At 42.7% G+C, this 22,953-nt stretch overlaps 1 protein-coding gene across 6 annotated transcripts in view; it reads right to left on the bottom strand.

Moving 5' to 3' along the window:
* AGPAT3 (1-acylglycerol-3-phosphate O-acyltransferase 3) overlaps positions 1-22,953 on the bottom strand; it is an 89,745-nt gene that overhangs the window by 11,567 nt on the left and 55,225 nt on the right. For 3 of the 6 annotated variants that reach the window (XM_032678383.1, XM_032678381.1, XM_032678382.1), the window contains exons 3-8: positions 19,049-19,057; positions 8,580-8,806; positions 4,001-4,170; positions 3,633-3,794; positions 2,033-2,186; positions 1,474-1,576 (exon numbers count right to left, since the gene is read on the bottom strand). In XM_032678383.1, coding sequence (XP_032534274.1) covers positions 1,474-1,576; positions 2,033-2,186; positions 3,633-3,794; positions 4,001-4,170; positions 8,580-8,757 — 767 coding nt within the window. In that variant the 5' untranslated portion in view covers positions 8,758-8,806; positions 19,049-19,057. The remainder of the gene's footprint in view (positions 1-1,473; positions 1,577-2,032; positions 2,187-3,632; positions 3,795-4,000; positions 4,171-8,579; positions 8,807-19,048; positions 19,058-22,953) is intronic. The other 3 variants (XM_032678385.1, XM_032678384.1, XM_032678386.1) reach the window with 1 other exon arrangement.

The raw sequence follows: 22,953 nt of genomic DNA, 5'->3' as shown, positions 1-22,953 counted from the left end.
GTGAGCAAGTCATAGGATATTTCACTGAAGGCAGCTGTTCTTCAGTGTATAATTGTACAGAAGTGCATCCATGCATGGGTACCCCAGGTCCAGCTAGATATCCTACATGCATCTGCCATCAGTATGGAATTACAGGTGGCAACTGCCTGACCACCTGTTTTGCTGGCTGGCAAGTTGTCTGTTCACTTTCCTCATCAGGAATATGTTTGGCAAGAGTAAATAGTCAAAATGAAAACCCTTGCAAATGAACAACCTCACCTCTCCACAGGCAGCTCCACAGTCTCCCTTTTCCCCTGAAAGGCTAAAATGTTTTGGACATTGTTCTGAGGCCAAAACTGGAGCACTGTGCCCCTCCTTTCCCCATTAAGCCTGAAGCACTCTGCCTCCCTTGGGACAGCATTTCTTCCTCAAAACTGTTGCTGCTCTACCCCAATGCACTAGGTAATCAGTGTGATTTCCTACAAAGATTCTCACCCTTGATGGCTCTGGCAAGACACACCTGCTTTGATTAGATGGACTGTGTATAGAGCCAGTGCCATTCACCTGCACCACAGACCTGAGGCCAGAGGGCAAAGGTGTGGGGGGAAGCAACAAAGCTTTTTCTTTTTTTCTCTTTTTAAAAACCAAGCATAGACCTCATCACCAGAACACAGCAATGTTTTCCAAAGTGTGGGTGAAGCCCCCAGAGAAGCAGAAGCAAACTGGCAAAAGGACTGTGGAAAGAACAACCAGGTCGTTTGTCAGGTCCAAACATGAAAGGGAAAAGAAGAAATTCAGCAGGAAAGGGTTGGTAGTTCTTATGATCACAAGGAAGCCTTCAAAGGAGAAGGCAACGAGGAGAAAGCAAGAAAGAAACAGCCTGTGTGTTTGTGTATGCACGTGTGTACATGCTCATGGAGTTAGGTGTTAACAGTTACTCTTTTAGGCAAAAGAGCAGTGAGGAATGTGAGGAATGTCCCACCTCATTCACAGGATGCCTGAATTTCAGCATTGCTTAACTTCTAATCTGCTAATCAAACCATGTGAGAGGGAGAGAAACTGGCCCAGGAGGGCACTTTACACTATTTACTACAAGGGACCACTGAAGCTGGACTGGCTGTTTATGCCACACACGTGCTCACAGGGACTGGGAAGGGTGCGGGACAGTTGGTTTTCTGTTTCCAGCAGAGAAGAAAGAAAAGGCAGACAAATCTTCAACTGCAGAAAACAGGGAAACCCTGGAACGACAGTGTGGTCACACCCTGGTTTAAAAAGTCCATCCAACGCTCTCTGACTTGCTGGGTGATACCAGGGGGTCTCATATGAAAGTGAACTGAGGCACGAGAGGGAACAGGGAGATCTTTGTGGTCTGCAGAGAAACTTGAGGGACAAGGAAAAGGGGAATAGGAAAGGAAGTTTCCCTGCAAAATCTGAATGCACTTCAACGTGCCAAAGTATGCATCTTAGGGCTCACCTCCATCAGTATATGCTCACCTTACACACATATCTGCTTCATATTTCTTCCCATAAAGAATTCCTAATAAAGACGGGTTCTTGTTTCCTCTGAAATTTAGTGTTACATCATACACTGCTGAAACTGTTGCAAAAAAAGAAAACATGGCTGTTACAACAGCAATTGTAGCAACCATCTTGCTGGCATCCTGGCGTGAGACAGCGACAGAGCCTTGTGCAAGCCTTGAATTAATGATGTCAGGTAGCAGAGTCCCTCACTACTTTGTGTTTATGCATCATATTTATCCACATCAGCCACCCCACTTCCCCAGCTCTGTGGTATGTGTGTTATCAAAACACCAGCTGACATGCTGAACTAAGCAACAATGACATACATGAAAGGTTTATTATTTTTTTAAGGCTGGCATCTGACAGTTCTGTGGCAATTTACAAATTAAGAGCTGACACGCTGAGTGCTTATTACTGCCAGCTCACTAATTGTCGTGGACATCATGAAAAACAGAATATACTACCCTGTACTACACAGAGGGTACTAAAAACATGTTACAAATGATGCAAATAAGTAGCAGCTTGCCAGTACCTGTTCCCCTGAGACACTGGACAGCAGTGGTGAAACCTTTGGTTCTGGGCAACAGGTGGTATTTCAGTTTAGGCAACCCCTTGGATTCAGCTACTTCCATACTGATCCGGTGCTTGGTCTCTGTAAAACGAGTTCCTTCACAGTACAGGAGAAACTAGTACGAGACAAGAGGCAAAAAAACAAGGATACTTGAGATCAAGAGAAACCAGAAAACTGGTGTAAGATAAACATACATCCATGCATGTGTGCACACTTCAATTGTCTCATCTGTTCATCAATTACTGGGCATAAGCACCCCCTCACAACTCATTTGCAATTGCCTTTAATTTTACCAACACTCATACCAAATTTAAGGCGACAAAAAGACAGCCCTAATTGGGGCACTTGGAATGCACAAAACTTAGGAAATCGATCCACTCAAGTCAATTTTAATCATGATTTAAATTACCAAGCAGGATGTCTTGATTTAAATAATCAATGCTAACTGCGTTTTGCACTTATATTTTCTGGTTGTTTTCCCTAGAGACTAGTCCTTGGTTCTCAGTCGTAGAATCATTAAAATGCATAGCTAAAGTTCAGTCTTGAGATATTCTAATTGGTAGATTTTTTTTTTGTTTTTTTTTTTTTTCTTTTTTCCCCACACTAATCAGGAGGATATATTAAATATAGTTCATATCCATACAGTCAAGCAATTAAGTAGCTGAAAATACATTCTCCAGATTCTTACTTTTTCTATCTTTGTAATGGTAGAAAATTACAATGCATTCACAATGTTCTAGTTAAGGCTTAATGTTTCACTGTTCATTTTAACAAGCTGTACTGGATAATATTGAAAAAATCACTTTAAATGCACAAAAAAACCTCAAAATATTTTATAAGCCAAGTAATTGTACATGTGCTGCTATAAAAGCAAACCTGTAAATTTATGAAAATGTTTGCATTCAAAGCTCTAAGGAAGTTAGTAGGTTGATTATACCACTGTGTTGCTGCAGTAAAATCTAACATTGCACATAATGAAGCAGAGATGTTTTACCCTTGACTTCAAATAATGTCAAAATAAAAAGGAAAAATGTAACTGCAAAAGCATATATAAGTTTGCCATATGTTCTCATAGACACTTTTTGGGAAACCTGTAATTTCACAGATCAATGAACACAGCAACAGGAACTCTCTATCAAAATCCATGGTCTGTGCATCCAAATTCACTCCTCCAAAAAAGGCTTCTTTGCTTATTTGTCTCTCAAATGAGAGACATCAGAAGATGTAGCTTAAGGTCACAGAGATTTAGTAATCAAATATAGGCTTTTTTTTTCATAGGTAAAAAGTAAGTTCAGGTAAAATCAACAAGTATTACATAAGCCTGATCTATAAATTATTGTTAAGCTTCTGAACTGTTTCCCAAATGGCTTCTGTAACCAACAGGCAAACAGAGAAACTTTTTACCAGCATATCCCAAAAGACCTCCTCAAACAGAGCACGGCTTTTCCTTGACAACTCTTGGAAGTGAGCAGACCATCTCCTGACACATAAGGCCACAGTACCACCTCTGTCACCATTTCACTTCTGGGAGTCAGTACCAGAGAAGGAACTCAACACTTACCCACATATATTCAGGGTAATCAGACAAACGTTTTAACCCTTCAATAACCGTATCTCTGTCTTCTTCCCATTTCCTTTTGCAGAAAACAATCTCAAGGAAGTACCACGTCCAACCAATTAGGGGCACATATAGTAGCTCTCTCTTAGCAAGGACTTTGGAACTCTTGGAGAAGGAAAGGAAAAAAAAAAAGAAAAAAAGAGACAATCCAAAAATGTCATTTGCTAATTTGTACAATGAGATCAAATACATTCAAATTAGGATGATGAAGAGCCTGATGGATTATATATGGAAAGTTAAATGCAAGAAACTATGTGTCTGTGTTTTGAATGCATCCTGCAGATGAAGGGGGAGCCCAAGGCCCCACGTACCCCCAGCACTCCGAAGCGCTCCGTCATGGTCCAGCCGCACAAGAAGTCGATCTCAAAGTTGTGATTCAAGATGATGATGACGTGTTCTTTCCCAAAGGTGTTCACCGTGGCCTCGTCCGAGAACAAGGTGCACTCTGTGCCTGACCACCATTCCAGCAGCATTACCAACTCTAACAAACACGGTGAAGACGGGGAGAGGTGTTAGGGGTGCCCCTTGCAGAAAGCTTCAAGCCCCATTCAGTGCCCGGTCCCTTCTGACTCCCAACACTGTCACCTACTCCAACCAACCCAGCCGAGATGAAATGAAAGCTTGGATGGGTACAGACCAAATGACATCACCATCCTTAAGTAGTATTTAGAGGCTCTAGACATATGCATTTATGGATAATTTTAGCAAGTTTGAGCATTGTATTATGAATGTGAAATTTCATGATCACTGGGAAAAAAAGCCCAAAAACTTTGTGCCTGAAAACAGACAGCGGAGCTGTTGATTGCTCCAGCAAATGAGTACAGTTTCTCCCTGGTGTAATACAAATTATGCATAGGTGCAGCCTAATGCTTTTACTCAACATGAAACAAGCTCTACGGAGGTAAACAGACCAATAAAGGTCTTTTATAAGGATGCAGTGCCATAGATCTTCTGCAAGAGGTTTTAATATTAGAACAAGGGCTCTAATCATTCTGTATTATGATCATCAACACAGACCCAAACAGCAAACAGTTGAGCTAATTTATCAAAATACCTGGGCAAAGACAGGAACAGTAAATTGTGTCTTTTACTGCAAAAGAATGAGCCTTTTTCCCCTGTTTTCTCCAGCTTTTTGACATTGTAGCACCTCTTACTCCACCCTGAATATTTCCTTTCCATTATCCACCCTTATTTTCCACTTCCCCTTTTTTCATCTTAAAAAACCCTTCCACTTAAATTCAGCATGCATTGACTGTAGTTGCTATGGTTAGCTTACTTCTCTCATTTTAGAACATTAAGGCAGATGGAAGACATTTCTTGTACCATGGGACAGCTATAAAAAGTATGAGAATAGTTCATTCTCCCAGCAGGAAGATTTGCTTCCATGCAAACTGTAGTCATTGGTGTGTTCTCATTTCAATGAGATATGGATGCAATCAGAATTTGTTTGCACAAATATGACTGTTAAAAAGTCCAGCTCTTCCCACATAACTACAATAAACTTGCAGGGTCAAATCTGGAAGGTGTCCCCTCAGTTCCCTACATCAGGTTCTGCCAGGAGTTATTTCAATTTCCCGTTGGGAGGCTCTGGTTTTCCAAAACAAGGCAGTGTCTTCCTGCACAAGGGCTTCTGATCAGGATCAGACAGGGTCACCTACCCATTCTGCTAAATAAGAGTGGGTCCAATTTTGCACCACATCAGAGAGCAGGCAAGCACAGTATTTAGGTGAGTGATGGGGAAAACCAGTCCCGATGTGCTGAAGATACGGAGCTTCTCTAGCACTAGATTTTTCACTCATGACCACTTACTCATCCACCAGGTTATTCCCCTGTATCACTTTCAACACTTGCTCATTTGGAGGAATGACAAAGTTTTGCAACTTGCTGATTCAAGAGTGCTTAACCCTGGTCAACTGGAAATACAGTAGAGGAAAGACAGAATTGTCTTGTTCATTTACACCAGCTAGAGGTTTCTACTGTCACTTCTCAGCTTTGTCTCCTTTGTGATCACTTACCTTGCTTTCTCTGGCTATCCTGGCTCAGTAAAAGGGGAAAGAGGATAGCAAGACTGTACTCAGTGAGAGCACCTGCCACGCAGGTGGCCAGGAGAACGCAGTAGTGGTACCAAACACAGTGTGGTACTTGGAACGACTTTCTGTTTCCACTGCTGTCTGTGTACTAAGGAGGAATATCTCCAGTACCTGCTACAGCTGCTGCACTTTCTTATCAGAAAATACAATAAACTGGGTGTGTTTCTTCTTCAAAATCAGGAAAAAAATCTGCAGAGGCAGGTGTGGATGTCTGTCTGCAGAGCATTTAATTTACCATTCGCTCTGAAATAGTGGAGGATTTGCCAGAGTTCATACTGAGAGAGGAGGGTTGATGAGCCAAAGAAGGAAAATGAGGAAACAGATTGTCTTTTACAAGTGTACTGATAAATGATGTAATTATAACCAGGAGTGGGCTCACTTCCTTTTTTTTTTTTTTTGCTGTGTGGGTTACAGCTACTTTGCGTGGCACTGATGCTACAGCAAGTACATCTTTATGAATGATGTGATGGGAACACTCACACTGCCAAAGATATTTCCTATACAGGGCAAGCAACACCTTGCTACAACCAGCCCCCTGTGGCTGGGGTTCTCACACACCAAAGCCAGGTACATATACAGTCTCACAAGCCACCCACAAACAAAGCAGACAAGAGGCACAGCACATCCCTCAGCTGAAAGTACCAACATTTGAGAGATTATTTTTGCAGCTGGACCAAACTAAACACGCTGCACTCTCCAAAGGTGTGAGTCATCTGAAAGGAGCTGATGTGTGAGAGCATGAATTACACACTACCTGTCACAAATTGCAAAGGACTGGGGACAGAGCCCAACAGACCTTCTTCCCTGTATGTCTGCCACGAACACTGGATAGAGTCACTCTCCCTCTCCTTCAGAAGCTGTGCTTTATGTATTTTGGAGGAGAGACAATAAGAATAGAGCCTGGTTTTCAGTACATAGCCAGATACACGATCACCTGTGTATCCACCTCTGCACACTGATCCTCTGCCAGGTGGGCAGAGCAGCTTCTCTTACAGACAGCTCTGACATGAACATCCTCAGCCTGAAAATATAAACAGCTTGGAGTAAGAGAGCAAAATGTAGCACCCAGAACTGAACACCAACCTACAGGTTCATGGCCAAAAGGCTTCCCCATAGTGACATATATTTCATTATGAATGGCAACATTTGAGCTGCTGCATTTACACGGCTTACTTAATTTGGTATAAATCACAGTTGAAGTGCATTTTCTGTCAGCTTTTCCATTACAGGCCATCAGCACTCTGCAATCCCATATAACATTTGCATTAATTTTCACAGTTTAATTTCTCAATGAGTTAGTTTATCACAGGCTATACACTGGGGGCTATTCTAGGTACAATCCAATTATCTATTCAGCTTTTCCAAACCTCTCTGAACAATACTGTTGGTTATTCCAGTGTTTAGAAGACATGAGATAGTAGCATTTAAAATGTGATTTTTTTTTAATGCACAATGCTAACTTGTAGAGGGTTGAACCTACAAGCCTTAGAGGAACAAGCAGCTCATATCCTGAGAAACACAAGACTGTTAGTGCAACAATAGTTTTCAGGAAGAAATTCGATTCTAGATTATTAAAAGCATATTAGGAAATTCTTACAAGCAAATTAAATATAAAAAATCCCATACACCTCCACTCTGCTCCAACCAAATTTTAAGTTTCTCCTAAGCTATTCCATTACAATACCTTTACTCCTGACAGCTTGCCTGCCACTCTATTTAATTTCTTTTCTCCTGTACTTCTCAGGCAACATTCTCAATAGGCACAGGAAGGACAAGGACAAGGTTAAAAAGAAACCAAACTAGATACTTTGGAGAGGTTTTGTTGGTAGTACTTCACATCGATGACTTATGAAATGTGGGTGCCTGTCAGTGGACTGCTCAACTGCAATTTCAGTACTCACTGTGGTGACTCATTTAGCCAAAGTGGGAGTTGGATGCTGAGCTGAGCACTAAGGTAAGTGGCCGTGCATGGTGGGAGGGGATGGAGAGTGGAAACCGATTAGATGATTCACTGCTGAAACAGGAGGTGACATTTGGGCTAAGGAGCCTTCTAAACACTCATTTCAGAAATCAAACCCCCTGCCAAGCTCTGTGAGGAGGAAAAAAAAAAAAGCCATCCACGGGGAGGAAGTTTTGCAAAGGTTTGAAAGAGGAGAGCAAAGCAGTTGAACTGACTGTCAAGTTGACCCACAGGCAGAAGAAAAGAGTGACATTGCTCCCAAGAGGAGACCCTGGCATCAGAGACAGACACTGTAGGGTGTAAAAGGACTCTGGAGTTGTCACACAGTTCAGCCACAGAGACGTCTACACTATAGACTGCAGGACAGACCACTCCCCCTCCAGAGCACACAATCGACTTGGACTCCTAAGTGGTGAACATCCCACGTGCTCTCAGTACCTGAGCCAGTCTCAGAATTCTCCCTTTCCCTTCACTCAGCACAGGCTCTGATGACAGATGAAGATGGCACTGAGACAGAATCAGCAAGTCCTATCAGTCCAGATAGAGTAGATGGTGGGGAGGAGCTTTACTTCCCACTTTGTTGAACGATAGAGTGACAATATATATCAGCCCCTTGACTTCTGTGTGATTTCCCAGTATTTCAGGAAAAAAATGGCTGTTTTGAACTGCTCTGAAAGAGTCGAACATCTAGCCTATCATTTCTCTCTCTCTCTCTCTCTTCTCTGTGTGTATCCATACACATAAGCATACACACTTTTCTGTGATTAACAAAAGCAGAAAACAGGAAAACCCTCTCCCCCCCCCAAGCCCAGCCCTCACATCCCCTTCAGGCATACTCACGGCTCCAAAGGGAATAGGCAAGGCGACAGTTTACTCGGCGATAAAACTGCTTGTTTATGGGCCAGAGGACTAGTGTGCATAGTTGAATGAAGTTAATGATCAGTCCACTCACAACAAAGACGAACCCAATGAGGAGGTGAACTATGAACTGGGTCTTCAGAAAGGCAATGAAGCCCATGATAACCACTCAGAAGCGTGAGCAAGGGCCGTCACTCAGAATAACTGTCCTGAAAGAGAAAACAAACAAACAAAAGAGTCAAATGGAGAGTGGGTTTACAAGCCCTGAGGAAGGACAAAGCAAAAGCCATGCAACAGTCCATGCAACTTCAGCAAGAGGCACCCAGCCCAACAAACACTCTGCTCTCCAAGCCTGCCTCATTCAGGTCTTAATAAACTGGTGACAGGTGCAAATCACTTCCAAAAATAGGAAGGAATCATTATTTACAATTCACAGCCCACCAAGAAGATTATAGTTTGCTGAAGACAAATCTCACACCTCCCTTCAAACAAAGATCACATAATTGGATTTAATGCTGGGAGGAACACAGAGCCCTGCAGTCACAGTGAGCCGCTGAGCCCTGATGGGTAAACAAGCTGCACAGCGACTGCTGCACCTTCAGGGTGCTGTCCCTGAACTGCTACAGGAACCTCAGCCCTGAAAAGAGCAGGGCTGGTCACACAGAGCATCAGTCTGGCAAACACTAAGGCATGGAAATGGAAATTAGGTATTCCCACACCCAAACCCCCTGCTGGAGCAGGTTTAATAACTTCTCACTTTGTCAAGCCACAAGTCCATAATCAAATATACCAGCTAGCGTGGGGGGGAATAACAAAAAAGCCTTAGGTTATGTAGCAGTACAAAATTGATTTGGAAAGGGCTTTGATGCAGAATCTTGATTCCACTAAATTAGCCAGAGCACTTAACTTTGAGCACATGCCATATTTATAACAGGTGCAGAAACACTGGCAATGCCTGAACCAGCAGAAAGTCACAGGAACTTAAACAGACAAGCCTGATTCACTATAAACCCTGTCAGCACAAAGTTAACCCAACAAAATGTATTAACCAAGACACCAAATAGAGTTTATTCCAAACTCTGTGTTGTCTGGCACTGGCCTTTATGACCTGTTGGATACTAAAGTCCTATGACAAGGCCAACCAGGCTGTCGAACCACAGCCTCCAATTCTCACCCAAAAACCAGAAGCATGACCCTGATTTTCTGCCACACCCAAAGCTTGCTGACAGTTTTTGTTCTCAGCTTTTATAAAATGTTGCAAATGACCAGATCAACCAGCAGATGGTAACAAACACTTTTCACCAGTCAAGTATCTGAAGGTGATGTGGACCACATGCCTAAAAATGAAGTACCTGCCAGCTGTGAGTAATCAAACCATTTTCACTTGCCACCTGCTTATAGTATGCTGCTATTTATAAAACTGTACTTTACTTGTGAAAGCTTGTTTTCTACCATCACTTCTACGAAGCAGGTACTTTCAAAGCACAGAGTGTCTAGTTTTTGCACAATTAGCATCCATTTACATCATTAGTAATCTACCCACTTCAGAAGCACATTACAGGGGAAAAAAACCCCATGTTTCAATATAGCCAATGTTGTCCCTACCACAGAAAGCAAAGTAAAGCAAGTTGAATAATGCTGAAGCTTATGATAAACAATCTAAGTTCTCCCAGTGTTTTCGGGTAAGAATGAAAGAAACATTTCTTCCACTAATAAATTACTTTCAGAACAGCTGTTTGGGAGCAGAGACTTCTGTTTAAAAAGAAACAAGTGGAACCCTCCTTCCTCCTCCCTCCCCTAAAGGCTGCAAGGCACAGTTGTCTCACACAGCCAAAACACCCGTGTTCACACATCACGTAGCCATGGTGGTTCAGTAACTTCCTAACACAGCAGTGGGCTCATTTATCTTTTCCACTGGTAAAGTTCTAATAAATACTGTCAAACATTATACACCAAGTTCTTCACTTCCAAGATCATTCTCCTCCCCTGGTTTATTGCAAAAGCCAGTTCAAACAAACAAGAAAAGAACAATTCCCTCCCAACTATTTTCTGAGACCCTACGTGCCTTCTGTACAGCCACGTGAAAGCAGCTTTGCTGATGACTGTATCTTAGTGTCAGACCATGCAAAGGTTGGATTCGATCCTGGAGGCTTTTCCAACCTAAATAATTCTGTGATTCTGCCTATCACAGTCATTAGACCAGTACTTACTGCCTCTCAACGCCCAGCTTGGCCCCTTTCAGACTAGGGCCCAAAGAGCATACAAAGGGCACAAGGGAAAACTGAAATGTCAAGTATTATCCTTAAATAAAACAGTTTGGCTCTACTTCCACAGCCTCTTCATTTTGAGCAAAGTCTGGAGCACTCTGGCATTTGTCCTCACATTAAGGACACTGTGGTGCTACGGACCCAAAAGGACACATCCCTTTTTACATTGGAGCACGTTGCTCCTCCAGTTCTGTTACACATGGAAAACAGGATTAATCAGCCTTGCACCAGCATCCTGCCCCACGTGCTGGTCACCACAGAATCATTAAGGCTGAAAGAGACCTCCAAAATCATCGAGCCCAACATCTGACTGATCACCACCCTGTCAACTAGACCATGGTACTGACTGCCACATGCAGTCATTTCTTGAGACTTGCAGAGATGGTGACTTCACCACCTCCCTGGGCAGCCTGTTCCAATGTCTGACAACCCTTTCCAGGAAGAAATTCCTCCTGATGTCCAACCTGAAACTCCCCTGGCACAGCTTGAGGTCATTTCCTCTTGTCCTGTGTGCAGTTGCCTGGGAGAAGAGCCTGAACCCCACCTGGCTACAACCTCCTCTCAGGGAGCTGTAGAGAGCAATAAGGTCCCCAAGTCTCCTTTTCTACAGACTAAACACCCCCAGCTCCCTCAGCTGCTCCTCACAGGACTCTCTAGACCCTTCCCCAGCTCCTCTGCCCTTCTCTGGACTCAGTCCAGCACCTCAATGCCTTTCCTGAAGCTTGAGGGACCCAGAATTGGACATAACACTCGAGGTGTGGCCTCCCCAGTGCCAAGTACAGGGGAAGGGTGGGACCCCAGAGCTGTGTGACCCCGGCTGGTGACACAGCACAGCTGCCTCATGCAGCAGCACCTGGGCTCACTGCACCCCTGTGTGTCTGGGGGCTGTGAGCCTGACCAGTCCTGCTACAGGGCAAAGAACAGCAGCCACAGCATGGCTGGTTCCTCTGCAGCACTTTCCTATCACAGTGCTTGCCCAATTGCTCCATAAAGCACAGCTGGTTTACTTGCACTTCCTAAAATGGACAACGACCAACTAAATTATGGGTTAGTCTTGTCCAATCCTTCCAGTTTCCATGTTGGATACAGAACCTGCGAGTCTCCTTTTGGCAATCCCTCACTTAGTTGTATTTGACTTTTAAGATAATTAGTAGTTAATCCAGGAATTCTTCAGTTTTCTGCATTCCTGCCCATGTAGGACAGGCCAGGCAATTTAGGGACAGGGTGACAGGCAAAAGGTGGTCAGCAGCTGTTCTGTTGAATCCCATGGTCAGGCTGGGAGAGGGATAGGGAAATGAGTATTTGCTGGAATGAGAAGCACCACTTCTGCATCTGACACATATATTAAGATCAGCTAAGGGAAGTGTCTAGGAAATAAACACCTGCCCTAGTCTAAGACAGCAAGTCTCAGCAGGATTAATTTTTTTCTTTTTTTTTTTTTTTTTGAAGTCTACCCATATCATTTGCATAGTCAGAGACCTGCTGGAAAAATCTTATTTTCGCCCTTCTTTTCCTAAAACACTTTGTAACTTCTCAACATTGACCTTTCACCACAAAACCTCCATTTCCTGCTGCAGAGCCACACTGAGAATTGTGGGCAACTTTAGGACTCTCCTGGCTCTCACATCCTCACCAAGTTCCTGCTTTTCACAGCCACACTGCCAGCTAGCACCAGGCTAAAACCCAGCTCAAACCAAAGATGACTTTCATTGCCTTTTAGTGCTTGACCTCACAGGGCTGTTTGACTTCCATGAAGTCACAGACCCCTCCCCACAGTACTGATCACAGGATCATGGAATCATTTGGGTTGGAAGAAATCTTAAATATCATCCAGTTCCAACCTCCCTGCCATGGGTGGGGACACCTTCCACAAGACCAGGTTGCTCAGAGCCCCATCCAACCTGGTCTTGATCTCTTATATGCCCAGATGAAAAAGTTCTTAAATGTTTTGAATCCTTTGGGGCTCCCTCCTTTATTTATAGACCTCTCAAGTAAAGGGAAAGGAGGCAGATATCCTAAGGTTTTCTTGGTGGGGTGGATTGACCCTGGCTGAATGCCAGGTCCACCAAGGCAGCTCCATCACTCCCCTCTTCAGCTGGACAAGGGAGAGAAGATGTAAAAAAAAAAGGCTCATGGGTGGAGATAAGGGCAGGGTGAGACCACTCTGATTACAGTCATGGGCAGAACAGATCTGACTTGGGGAAATGAGCCATTAAAAGGCAGAATGACAGAGGAGCATGATTGCATCAGCCTCATTTCATTAAGAAATCAGGTTAAAAAAACCCCTGATGCACATTACAGCATTCCATGAAACACAGCTATTTATGAACTCAAAATTAAAAATTAAGCCATTAATCATTCTATAAGACAGTGTATCCACTTTGAACTCCAGGTTTTAATTAATTTATTGCTGTCATGTGTGTACAAGTCCTCTGAAGTTCATCATGTTTGCATGAATTTGAGCATGAAATTAGAAACTGCTCCCCTGACTAATATTCCAACCCAGTGAGGAATAATGTGTTTGACAACAACAAAAACTGTGGCAGCCAGTACTTACACCTCTAGCCATGTAGTTTTTCTGAGCATGCTTTTGCCATTTTCCAGCTGCTTCCACTCTGCCACATTTACCTCCACTTATGAAACTAATTACAGACATCTTTTGCACTGAATGTCCTGCCCCCACTCTGACTTCTTCTATTTTATCTACCCCGTAACACTTTTGCTAGCTGAGGAATGAGTGAAATTCTCACAACACTGAATTCTACCTTTTACTATCATATTTTAAAATACTGTATTTTTCAGAAGCAGCTTTGTAACCCTCTTTGATGTCTGCATAAACTTGGCAAACCGTGCCTATGAAGTAAGTCTAATGGTATTGCAAGTCAGAAGCAGTACATAAAAAGCATTTTGTTGCCCATATGGAGTTTCCTCACCATTTTTCAGAATTCTACAAAGTCTGCTCATCGAAATATACAAGGAAGATTCAAACCTATTTTTCATTCAAAATGAGATATATCTGTTCCATGAGCTGCTTCATGAGTATGGGGACAGATACAATCAGCAGCAGGCAGGAGAAATGAAAATGCCTCTTCTCTCAGTACACTTTCTACTCTCCAAATTTCTCTGATGACCCAGCTCAGGCTACTTCTCTTTCAAAACCATGAAAACCACTAACATAAGTGTCTATTCCCTCATCTCTCCCTGTGAGATCAGAAAACACAAGAATACTAAGCAGCTACTCAAGACTTGAGGCAGAGACATGAAGGAAATATTCCAATGCTCCTCCCTAAACCTGTTGGGCAGATAAATAAAAGTCCAGATCCCAGTCTGGATATTTGAGCATCCCCCAGATGCTCAAATCCCCCTACATTGCCACAGGGGTAGCAGGTTATTTTCCTGCACAATTCATGGACATGCCACACAAAAACATGTTGATCATCTTATGAGTTGTGCTCAATGCTAATTACATCAGTTACCTCTAAGAAATAATTTTTCCATGCAGAATACACAATACTTTTGTAGCTGAAAGACAGAAGTGTAGTGGTTACCCAGCTTTTAAAAGTGAAATCATATACTCATAGCAAATAACCCTGATATAGGAAAAATATTCATGAAGAATATTATATTGCATATAAAGAATATAATGTTATAATTGACAGTAATCCACTTCCTGCACTGTATCACATCTCTTTCTGGGATGAGGAATTTGGGAGCCTGACCCCCATGATGCAGAAGTCATACAAAACCAGGAGAGAGAATATTTACCCAGGGCTTTGCCCCAGACTCCAAAAAAGCAACCTGAGGCTCCTGCCCACTCTGCCATGGCACCACTAAAAGCAGTCTCCACTCAGGCATGATTTATTTTAGAAGTTTTAGTTGAACCACTGGCAACCACAGCTGTCTAAGTAGGCTAGAAAACAGACCAACAGCAGTGAGTCAGCACAGCAAATAGGGAAATATGGTATAACAACAGCTTTGGTATCCATTTGAACAGTCTGTACTAGGGATTCTCCAGATAAGCTGTAAAATTAGAGAGCTACTCAACTGCACCCCACACAGCATTACAGACTACCTACCACAGACCCAGCCTTTTAAACCTAAGCACAGGAGAAAGATTACCTTAGTTTCTCACACAATATAGTCTAATTTCCCTGCACATGCCTCTGAGATCCAAGGCTGATTCAGAGTTCATTAAAAATGCTGCTTGTCATGAATTTTTTAAAATTGAAGTGTATGGAAGAGAACCTTAAGCTAAACTGAGGTCACAAAGATATAAATTTGTTTCAAATTGCAAGAATTAGGAATACGATCTCAAAAAGAAAAAATGTTGCTGAGTTACCATCATGAAATTAGATGAGAACTTAATTCCTTGACATTTTGTCAATCTTGGCTTTGAAACAGCACCACGGCCAGTTTCCAGAAAAGGTCAAGAATGAAAGATTATCACCACTACCCGTCTGAAATACATGAATTATTTTGGTCTTGATCTGAAGTCCATTAAGTCATAGAACTTTCCACTAGTGTCAATAGGTTTGGCTTGGTATCTGTAGAGATTTTTTATGAGATTAGTCTGTTTCCTATTGGAACTTCAGCCTTGGGGCTGCTTTTCAAAATGTGGCACTACTGGGCTTCCTAATTTTAAAATGTGGGGCAGCTTCCTATCAAGGTACTAAAAAAAAAAAAAAAAAACAACCCCCCAAAAGAAAAACCAAAACAAAACCAAAAAACCCCCAAACCAACCAAAAAAAAAAACCCCAAACAAACAAAAAACCCCAAGATAACCACTTGTTTAACTTGTATTTCTGTAGGCAGAAGAACAGAGAATATACAAACAAAACAAAGAAAAATATTTAAACAACTCAGTGGAACCTGAAGGGGATAAAACAGCTCTCAATACTACACATCACTGCATTTGAGGGTCAGTTTTTCCTCTTCCCTGCCCTAAATGCAGTGTTACTGACATGATTAAAACTCCTCCCCAGCTGTAGAGAGCACTGTGCTTATGCCACTGCTAGGTATGAAATTATATTTTTCTAACTTCTTGCTACAGTATTACAACTGAAAACACAAGCCATATTAAAATGGCTGTTTCCCAAATTTAATTTCAACCATTTCCTTTTATTGTACTTGGCACATAAAAAAAAAAAAAGGGAGAGCAAGTGAGCACAAATTTAATTTCTCCTCAGCATACACCCTTAGTTAACTCTGCCTCTATTTGAACAAATGGATTGGATAACCAAAATGAATTCTGTCTTGCTTAGAAATCTGCTGTCTGCAAGACAACCACCACAAGGAAGCAGAACTGCTTGAGGAATTCCTCTCCCTGCAAGCATCTCTTTATTGACAAAGAAAACAATGATATTTTCATAGGGATTTTCTGTTCACAACAGGGAAACCAGAGGGATTCTGTCATGAGTAAAACTGGCCCGGGCAAGCTCGATATCATGGCTGAGTATCACCAAACCTGACATCATTTTTTTCCACACATTTCCAAGACATCCCAGGGTTCTGCACCAAGCTTTCCAGTGAAGGCATCCCACTGCTTCAAAACTTGGTTGTGCATGCAATGTGTTTGTATTTCAGGAAGACAAACACTGCCTTATGGTTTAGTAAACTTAGGACAGCTTCTATTAGAGTCTGTCATTTACAACTGCTTGTAGGTGTTTGCCTGCTGTTTCTCCCCTGGATACACACGCTTGTCATCCTTCAGTCTGCTGTCTCACGCTTTTGTTTCAGTATAAACAACACAAAATTAATTTTCCCTAAAGCTATAATTACGAAACCTTAATTGCATATTAAATTTAGATTAGATAATAATTACAAATTTGGCGAGTTTGCCTCATTCCTCATAGGTAAAGATGGGTTTTGTGGGTATATGCATATTTACAGGTACTTGTGAGAGCCCCTGTAGAATTCAGCCTTAATAAACCTTGTGCTAAACTTGAATATTATCGATTACAAAGGTTTACCCAACTGCAAGCTTTGAGCTCAAGTTCTTTCTCTTACCTGCTTGCTACCAAGAGTGAAAAAAAGCCACCCTGTAACTCATCTTGCTCTACAAAGCATACAGTTAGCCTAATTTTGAAAACCAAAGGCAGGTAGACACACATTACTCCTGGTTTCATCTTTAGTGGAAAGCACAGAGAGACATGAGCCATCGACCCAGGGCAAGAGGAATCCAGACTCCCACCAGCCTGTTGGCACAACAAGACATAGCAGGAACAGGCCTGGCTCTTAGATGGAGTGGGAGAAGATAAGCAAGACTGCAATTTAAAATAATAATAATAAAAAAAGATAAAACCAGGGGAAAATACCAGCTCACTGCAAGACATTTACACTGAAGCACACGAGCTAGAACACTGTCATGTTCTGTATATTTTAAGAAATAAATAGGAACAATTATCAGGTTTTGCAAATTCCTTGTGGCTCCAGACAGACAGCTAAGCGTGACTCACTCAGAAATGATTGTCAAACACCTTCTGCCAGACTTGTTCCTTCTCTCGGGAGCTTTTAAACCTTCTCCTGGCCCTTTCTGTTTGTTTGGGGGCAGCTGTTCTCCCCCCTTTGCCACTTTAGATAAAACTGCCCCAAGGGAGAAGCAGGATGCTAATCCTTGCCAGCTCCCCAGTTCCCTATTCCTTCCCTCATGTTATACTCTCCTCTTTCTGTCACACACACCAACAGCTCCTCAGGCCTGTGCAAGAGGCCTGCTGGGTGCCACAGCGGATTTGTGCCATTCAATCACTGTGCACAGCATTACAGGCACTGCCTGCCCATCTGGTGTTCAGTTTGTATGTCAACCCAGACCTTCTGAAAAAACACTGTCAAACTTCCAGCTCACACAGACTTTGAGAGCTAAAGCAGCCTGGGAGAAGCTGTTGGAGAACTCGGCACACTCCAGCAGGTCTAACAGGTCCGCTCCAGTCCTTGAAAGGACAGACAAACATTTTCTGTCCTGCCAACTGCTCTCTGCAATTTCACTCCCAGTGCAGCATCAGGGTGTGCTGCCCAGTTTCCAGGGAGGCAGATGCTGCACAATACTAGGATGCAGTACCTGCCAAGCAGCATTGGGATGCTCTTGCTGTTAAATGCTCCCTTTCTTTTTACAGACAGGTTCACTCATCAGTGATATCTAAGAAAGGACTTCACAGAATGGTTTGGATTGGAAGGGACCTTACACATCATCCAGTTCCAACCCCCCTGCCATGGGCAGGGACACCTTTCACTAGAACAGGGTGCTCAGAGCTCCATCCAGCCTGGTCTTGAACACTTTCTGGGGTGGGGCAGCCACAGCTTCCCTGGGCAACCTGTGCCAGTGCCTCACCACCCTCACAGGGAAGAATTTCTTCCATGTATCAAACCTGTTTGAAGCCATTCCCCCTGTCCTGTCACCATAGTTCCTGATGAAGAGTCTCTGTCTGGCTTCCTTGCAGGCCCCTTCAGAGACTGGAGGGTGTTCCACACAACCTTCTCTTCTCCAGGTTGAACAGCCACAACTTTCTCAGCCTGTCTTCATAGGGGAAGCGCTCCAGTCCTCTTACCAATTTTGTGGCCTCCTCTGGACTTGCTCCAACAGTTCCATGCCCTTCTTATTTTGGGGGTACCAGAATTGTACGCTGTATTCCAGGTGAAATTCTTGGTTGAGGAACCAAGCAGAAGACCTTTAGCGAACACAGTACACTCGTTTACCCCTGTACACAAGGGAAGGGATATTTGGGAGAGCCAAGAGCCATCTGGAGCTCACTGCACAGCCCAGCAGCAGCTCACACATCACTGAACTTCTGCACTTTTGCAGTGACCAAAATCGCCACCAGCACCACAAGACATTTAAGCAGCTTTGAATGCCCATCATGAAAAACAGGCCAACAAACCTCTTATAGCCACAGTATCTGCATGCTTCTGACTTACTCCCAAAGTTACGCCCCAGGCATGGGAAATCCTTTCCTCAGTGACAACACACAGCCTTAGGACACTGCAGATGTAAAACACATCCCCACAGATATCTGTTCATTGTCCACTTGCTTGTGCTCTCTGCTGTTCATGACTGACCAGTTTGTGTGCAGCACCACCCTGGTGTGGCTTTAAGGTTTCTGGGTCTCAGCTGGCCCAAGTGGGAGATGGAAAGAGTGGGGCAACAGTGTACAGCCTACAGCTGCCCACCAAGATCTGTTCTGATAGCCCCACCACCACCTCCTCTTTAAACCTTGGGAGATGCTGAGAGATGTTCCTCTCTCATGGAAAAGACATAAATTACTTCTCCACTACTCAGCGGCGAGATTAAGTGGCTGAAAACACAGATGCCCACTCCTGCAGCCAGGGTTGGGAAAATCTCCATTTTCCCTGGGACAGAGGACCCCAGACCTTTGGGTGAGGGAGCAGGAAGCAACAGGGTTCTCCCTGGAAGGAGAAGGATGGAGGGGATGACCAATTTTAGCCAGCTTTAGTGCTCACAATGTGAATGCTCTGGAGGTCTTACAGATCCAGTGGGTAGCACCATAATGACACCTCAAACAGTGCTCCTCAGCTGACAGCAGGTCTCACTACAGCAGGGCAGAATTCCACGTAGGTTTGGATTTGAAAATCACTTTACTTATACACACACACACACACATATATACACACGGATATAAAAACATGCACAGGTCATATCAGCAATCTCCAGGCTAACAGTCATAGGCCCAAAGGAATTTCATTTGAACTCTGTAGTTATGCTGGTATTTGGAGAGAAATGGTCCATAGAAAATCAGCATTGAATCAGAGAAAGAGTGGGAAGTAGAAACCAGGAGAACATGGATTTCACAATTCACAAGTAATGCCAAAAGGCTGGGCTGGCCATAATCAATGCTCTTCTCAAATCAGCTCATTTATTCCCCCACACAGCAGTTTAAACACCTATGCAAGTTCTACACAGTATCAGCAAATCACAAATATGTGATAAAATTTACATTTGGACAGATGCATCAATGTTTCTTTTTTTTCAGGCAGTGTGGCGAGAATACCAAATCTCTTCCCTTTCCACAAAAGGGACTGATGCCAGATGACTTTTTCCCATTAAGCCAAGGCATAGATTAGCCTTTACAGAGTAATAATAAGTTAAAATGAACATTTTATATAGACTTCCTTCAAAAAGGACAGACAGAGGGAAGTCAGCCCCACACTCATCCTTATAACCTCCCCCCTCCACATCACGTGAAGTTTGGCAAACCCAACAATATAAGCAGGTATTTTGAGTCATAAATACAACACAGGATTTTAGTTTGATTTCAAAAAAACACCACCAGGCATTAAAAAAGTGAAACATACTCTAGCTACTTAAAGTGATGAGAGAGGACTGAGACCCCAACTTACAAACATGCTATTAATCACAGAAATAGTTGAAGTTGTAAGTTACCTTCTCATAAAGCTGAAAAAAGGGCACTTTTACTATTTTGAAAAGCTCGGGACTTTTGCACCACCTGACTTAAAATCATGTAAGATTTAACCCCCAGGAAACCACACTCTGCATCTAGCAGCTCTATTATTTTCAACCTTCCTCATGGAGCAAGTGCTGATACTGACATTTTCCCCTCAAATGTAAGCATTTTCAGTTCCTCTTGGAAAAAAAAGACTTTTTGCCTTAATTAATTCTGGTTTTGACACAGCCAGCAGGTGTAGTGAGTATTTTCTTCATTTCAACTAGTTCATTCAAAGTTGAAAACTCAACTGGGAGTTGAAAAAGGAAAGAGCCTCTTGCAATCTCTGAGTAAAAAACAGGTGGGAGAAAATGAGGTCTCTGAATTTTAAACTGGGCCAGACTTTCCCTGGCACTTATGTCTTGGTTTTTTCCCTTAGAGTATAATTCTGTTCTTAAAGTGAAGACATTCTGGCTGTGGCTACTCTCTTTAGTGAGAAGGGTACTGTTAAGAGTGGATTTTCAGAGTAATTCAATATCCTTCCAAAGCCTTTCATTCTTTATGAAGCTATTATGACAGGTAATTTGCCTGCACAGGTGAAAATGCATTTTTGTGAATACAAAAACCTGAAGCTACTAGTTACAACTGGCACCATAAAACAGGATTTGGTCAGATTTATGTCTAGACACCAATAGTAACACTTTTTAAGCATTAAATGAACACTACGGGGAAAATACTAAAAAATATCTTAAAAGTAACATGCTTAGATAGGATGTCATCACCTTGACTCCTACTTTCCAACTTGAGATTAACATTTGCTTAGTATCTGGTAATTAAGTCTCTCATTAGGTCCCAAATTCTAAAGTTTAATCAGGTTAAAAAAAACTATTTGTTTATAAAAGAACCGAACAGGTTAAAATATAACTATTTCAGGGAGAAATTTTGAGTATTTCTGTTTTTTGATGCAGGGATTTACAATTTCAGAGTAGATTTGCTGAAGCATCCTTTCCTGAATCACCTGCTCTGATTTGTACAATTTCCAAGGTGTAAAAAATTTCAGAGTGCCTTCACCCTCCTTGAAGAGAATTTCACTGACAGCAAGGGGCCAGAGCACTGGCAAGCTAGCAGCTACCTGAAGTGGCAAATAACAAATAACTTGCCACAGTGACTTCATTAAGATATTAGGACTTTTTTTTCTACATAGCCCAAATAAATATCACTAACATCAATAATCCCTTCGGAAAACCGCAAAGAGTTTAAAGAAGTACAAGTTAAATATTGTATAAAAAAGGCACCATTTGGAAAACATTGCCTGTTTCCAGATGAGTGAATGGTTTCCCCAATGACAAAAGTGCACACTGCCAGGTGCCACTCTCCTGAACGGAGGAGCAACTTCCAAAGTGAGCCTTAAAACTGTGAGACAGAAAACCTGACGTGTGGCACTGTCACTCCTGAGGTCAAGGGTAAGTTCAATCCAAGAAGAGCACAGGGAGAGCACAAACCTCCCTCAAAACAGCAGCTCCCTCACATTCCTATGGAGCCAAGGGAGAGGAGGATGCCCAAACCTGTTTAAGAAGTGCTCAGGTAGCTAAGAGAAAGGGGAAGGTATCAGCCTTGAAATGCAGACAGCTGAAGAGAGGCTGAGGATGAGTACAGGAAGAGAGGAGCACAGACACCACCACCAGACCACCATCCCCCTGAATCCACAACATGAACAAGTAGTCCATCCATCACTCTCCACCTCCATGCCAGTATATTTAGCATGTTATTTCCCTCCCCTCACTACATGCGACTACAGGAGTTATTTATACGCCAGAAGAAACCCTCATCACTTTAATTCCCCACCACCACTTGCTGAATCCACAGAGTAAAATGACAGTCTGGTGTTCTGACACCGATCTTACAGCTACCTACTACCATGCCACACAGTTAACATCTCTGCTACAACACTTGGACTTAGTTGGACAGGAGGAGCTTACTAATTGCCAGAAAAAAAAAAAAGCCTCTCTAAACTGGGTTATTTGTTTCCTAACACGCTGGGCACAGAAGGAAGCTGCATCCATAAACACACACACGTCACGCTGGTGCAGCTCTGCTCAGCTCTGCCCTGTACATCAGCTTCCTTCCACCAGACCTGCTCCCAGCGGACAAGCAAAGCAATCACTGGCCAATCCAAAAATTTCTCAGACGTATCAAGAGGGCAGTAAACCTAAAATATCTGTGACTTGTCTCGTCTCCTTCTCCACGAAAACATCTATTTTCAGACGCGTAGCTTCTATAGCGGATCTCTCGAGAACAAAGGTTTTGTTTTTAATTCTCCCCTCGCCATGGCAATACATGTACCAAGCAGAAGGATGGTCTACTTAGTAAAGTGCACTTGATGCTATTTTTGAATTCAAGATACCAAATAAGTGTCCTAATGGTTTGCAAGTTTCATTTTTACAGTACTTTCACAAGAACTGAAATACCCATCAATTTTCTGACTTTGCACGCCACTTCCTCCACTGTGTTTTCTGCTGAAGAAGTTTTGAACAAGAGCTATTATACTTTAAGAATTACATTTTTTATCCTGACATTTCATTTCATACCATCATTTCTAGGTCGTTTTCTCTGCAAAGCTTTTCCCTCCCCTCTGCGTTAATGAATTCTTGATATCTACACTCTGATGGCATTTTTGTCATCCTACCTGCTCCCATA

This window comes from Chiroxiphia lanceolata, chromosome 2, assembly GCF_009829145.1.
Source record: "Chiroxiphia lanceolata isolate bChiLan1 chromosome 2, bChiLan1.pri, whole genome shotgun sequence".
Lineage (NCBI taxonomy): Eukaryota > Metazoa > Chordata > Aves > Passeriformes > Pipridae > Chiroxiphia > Chiroxiphia lanceolata.
The sequence above is the reverse complement of the archived record's forward strand: the minus strand, read 5'-3'. Positions and strand labels throughout refer to the sequence as shown.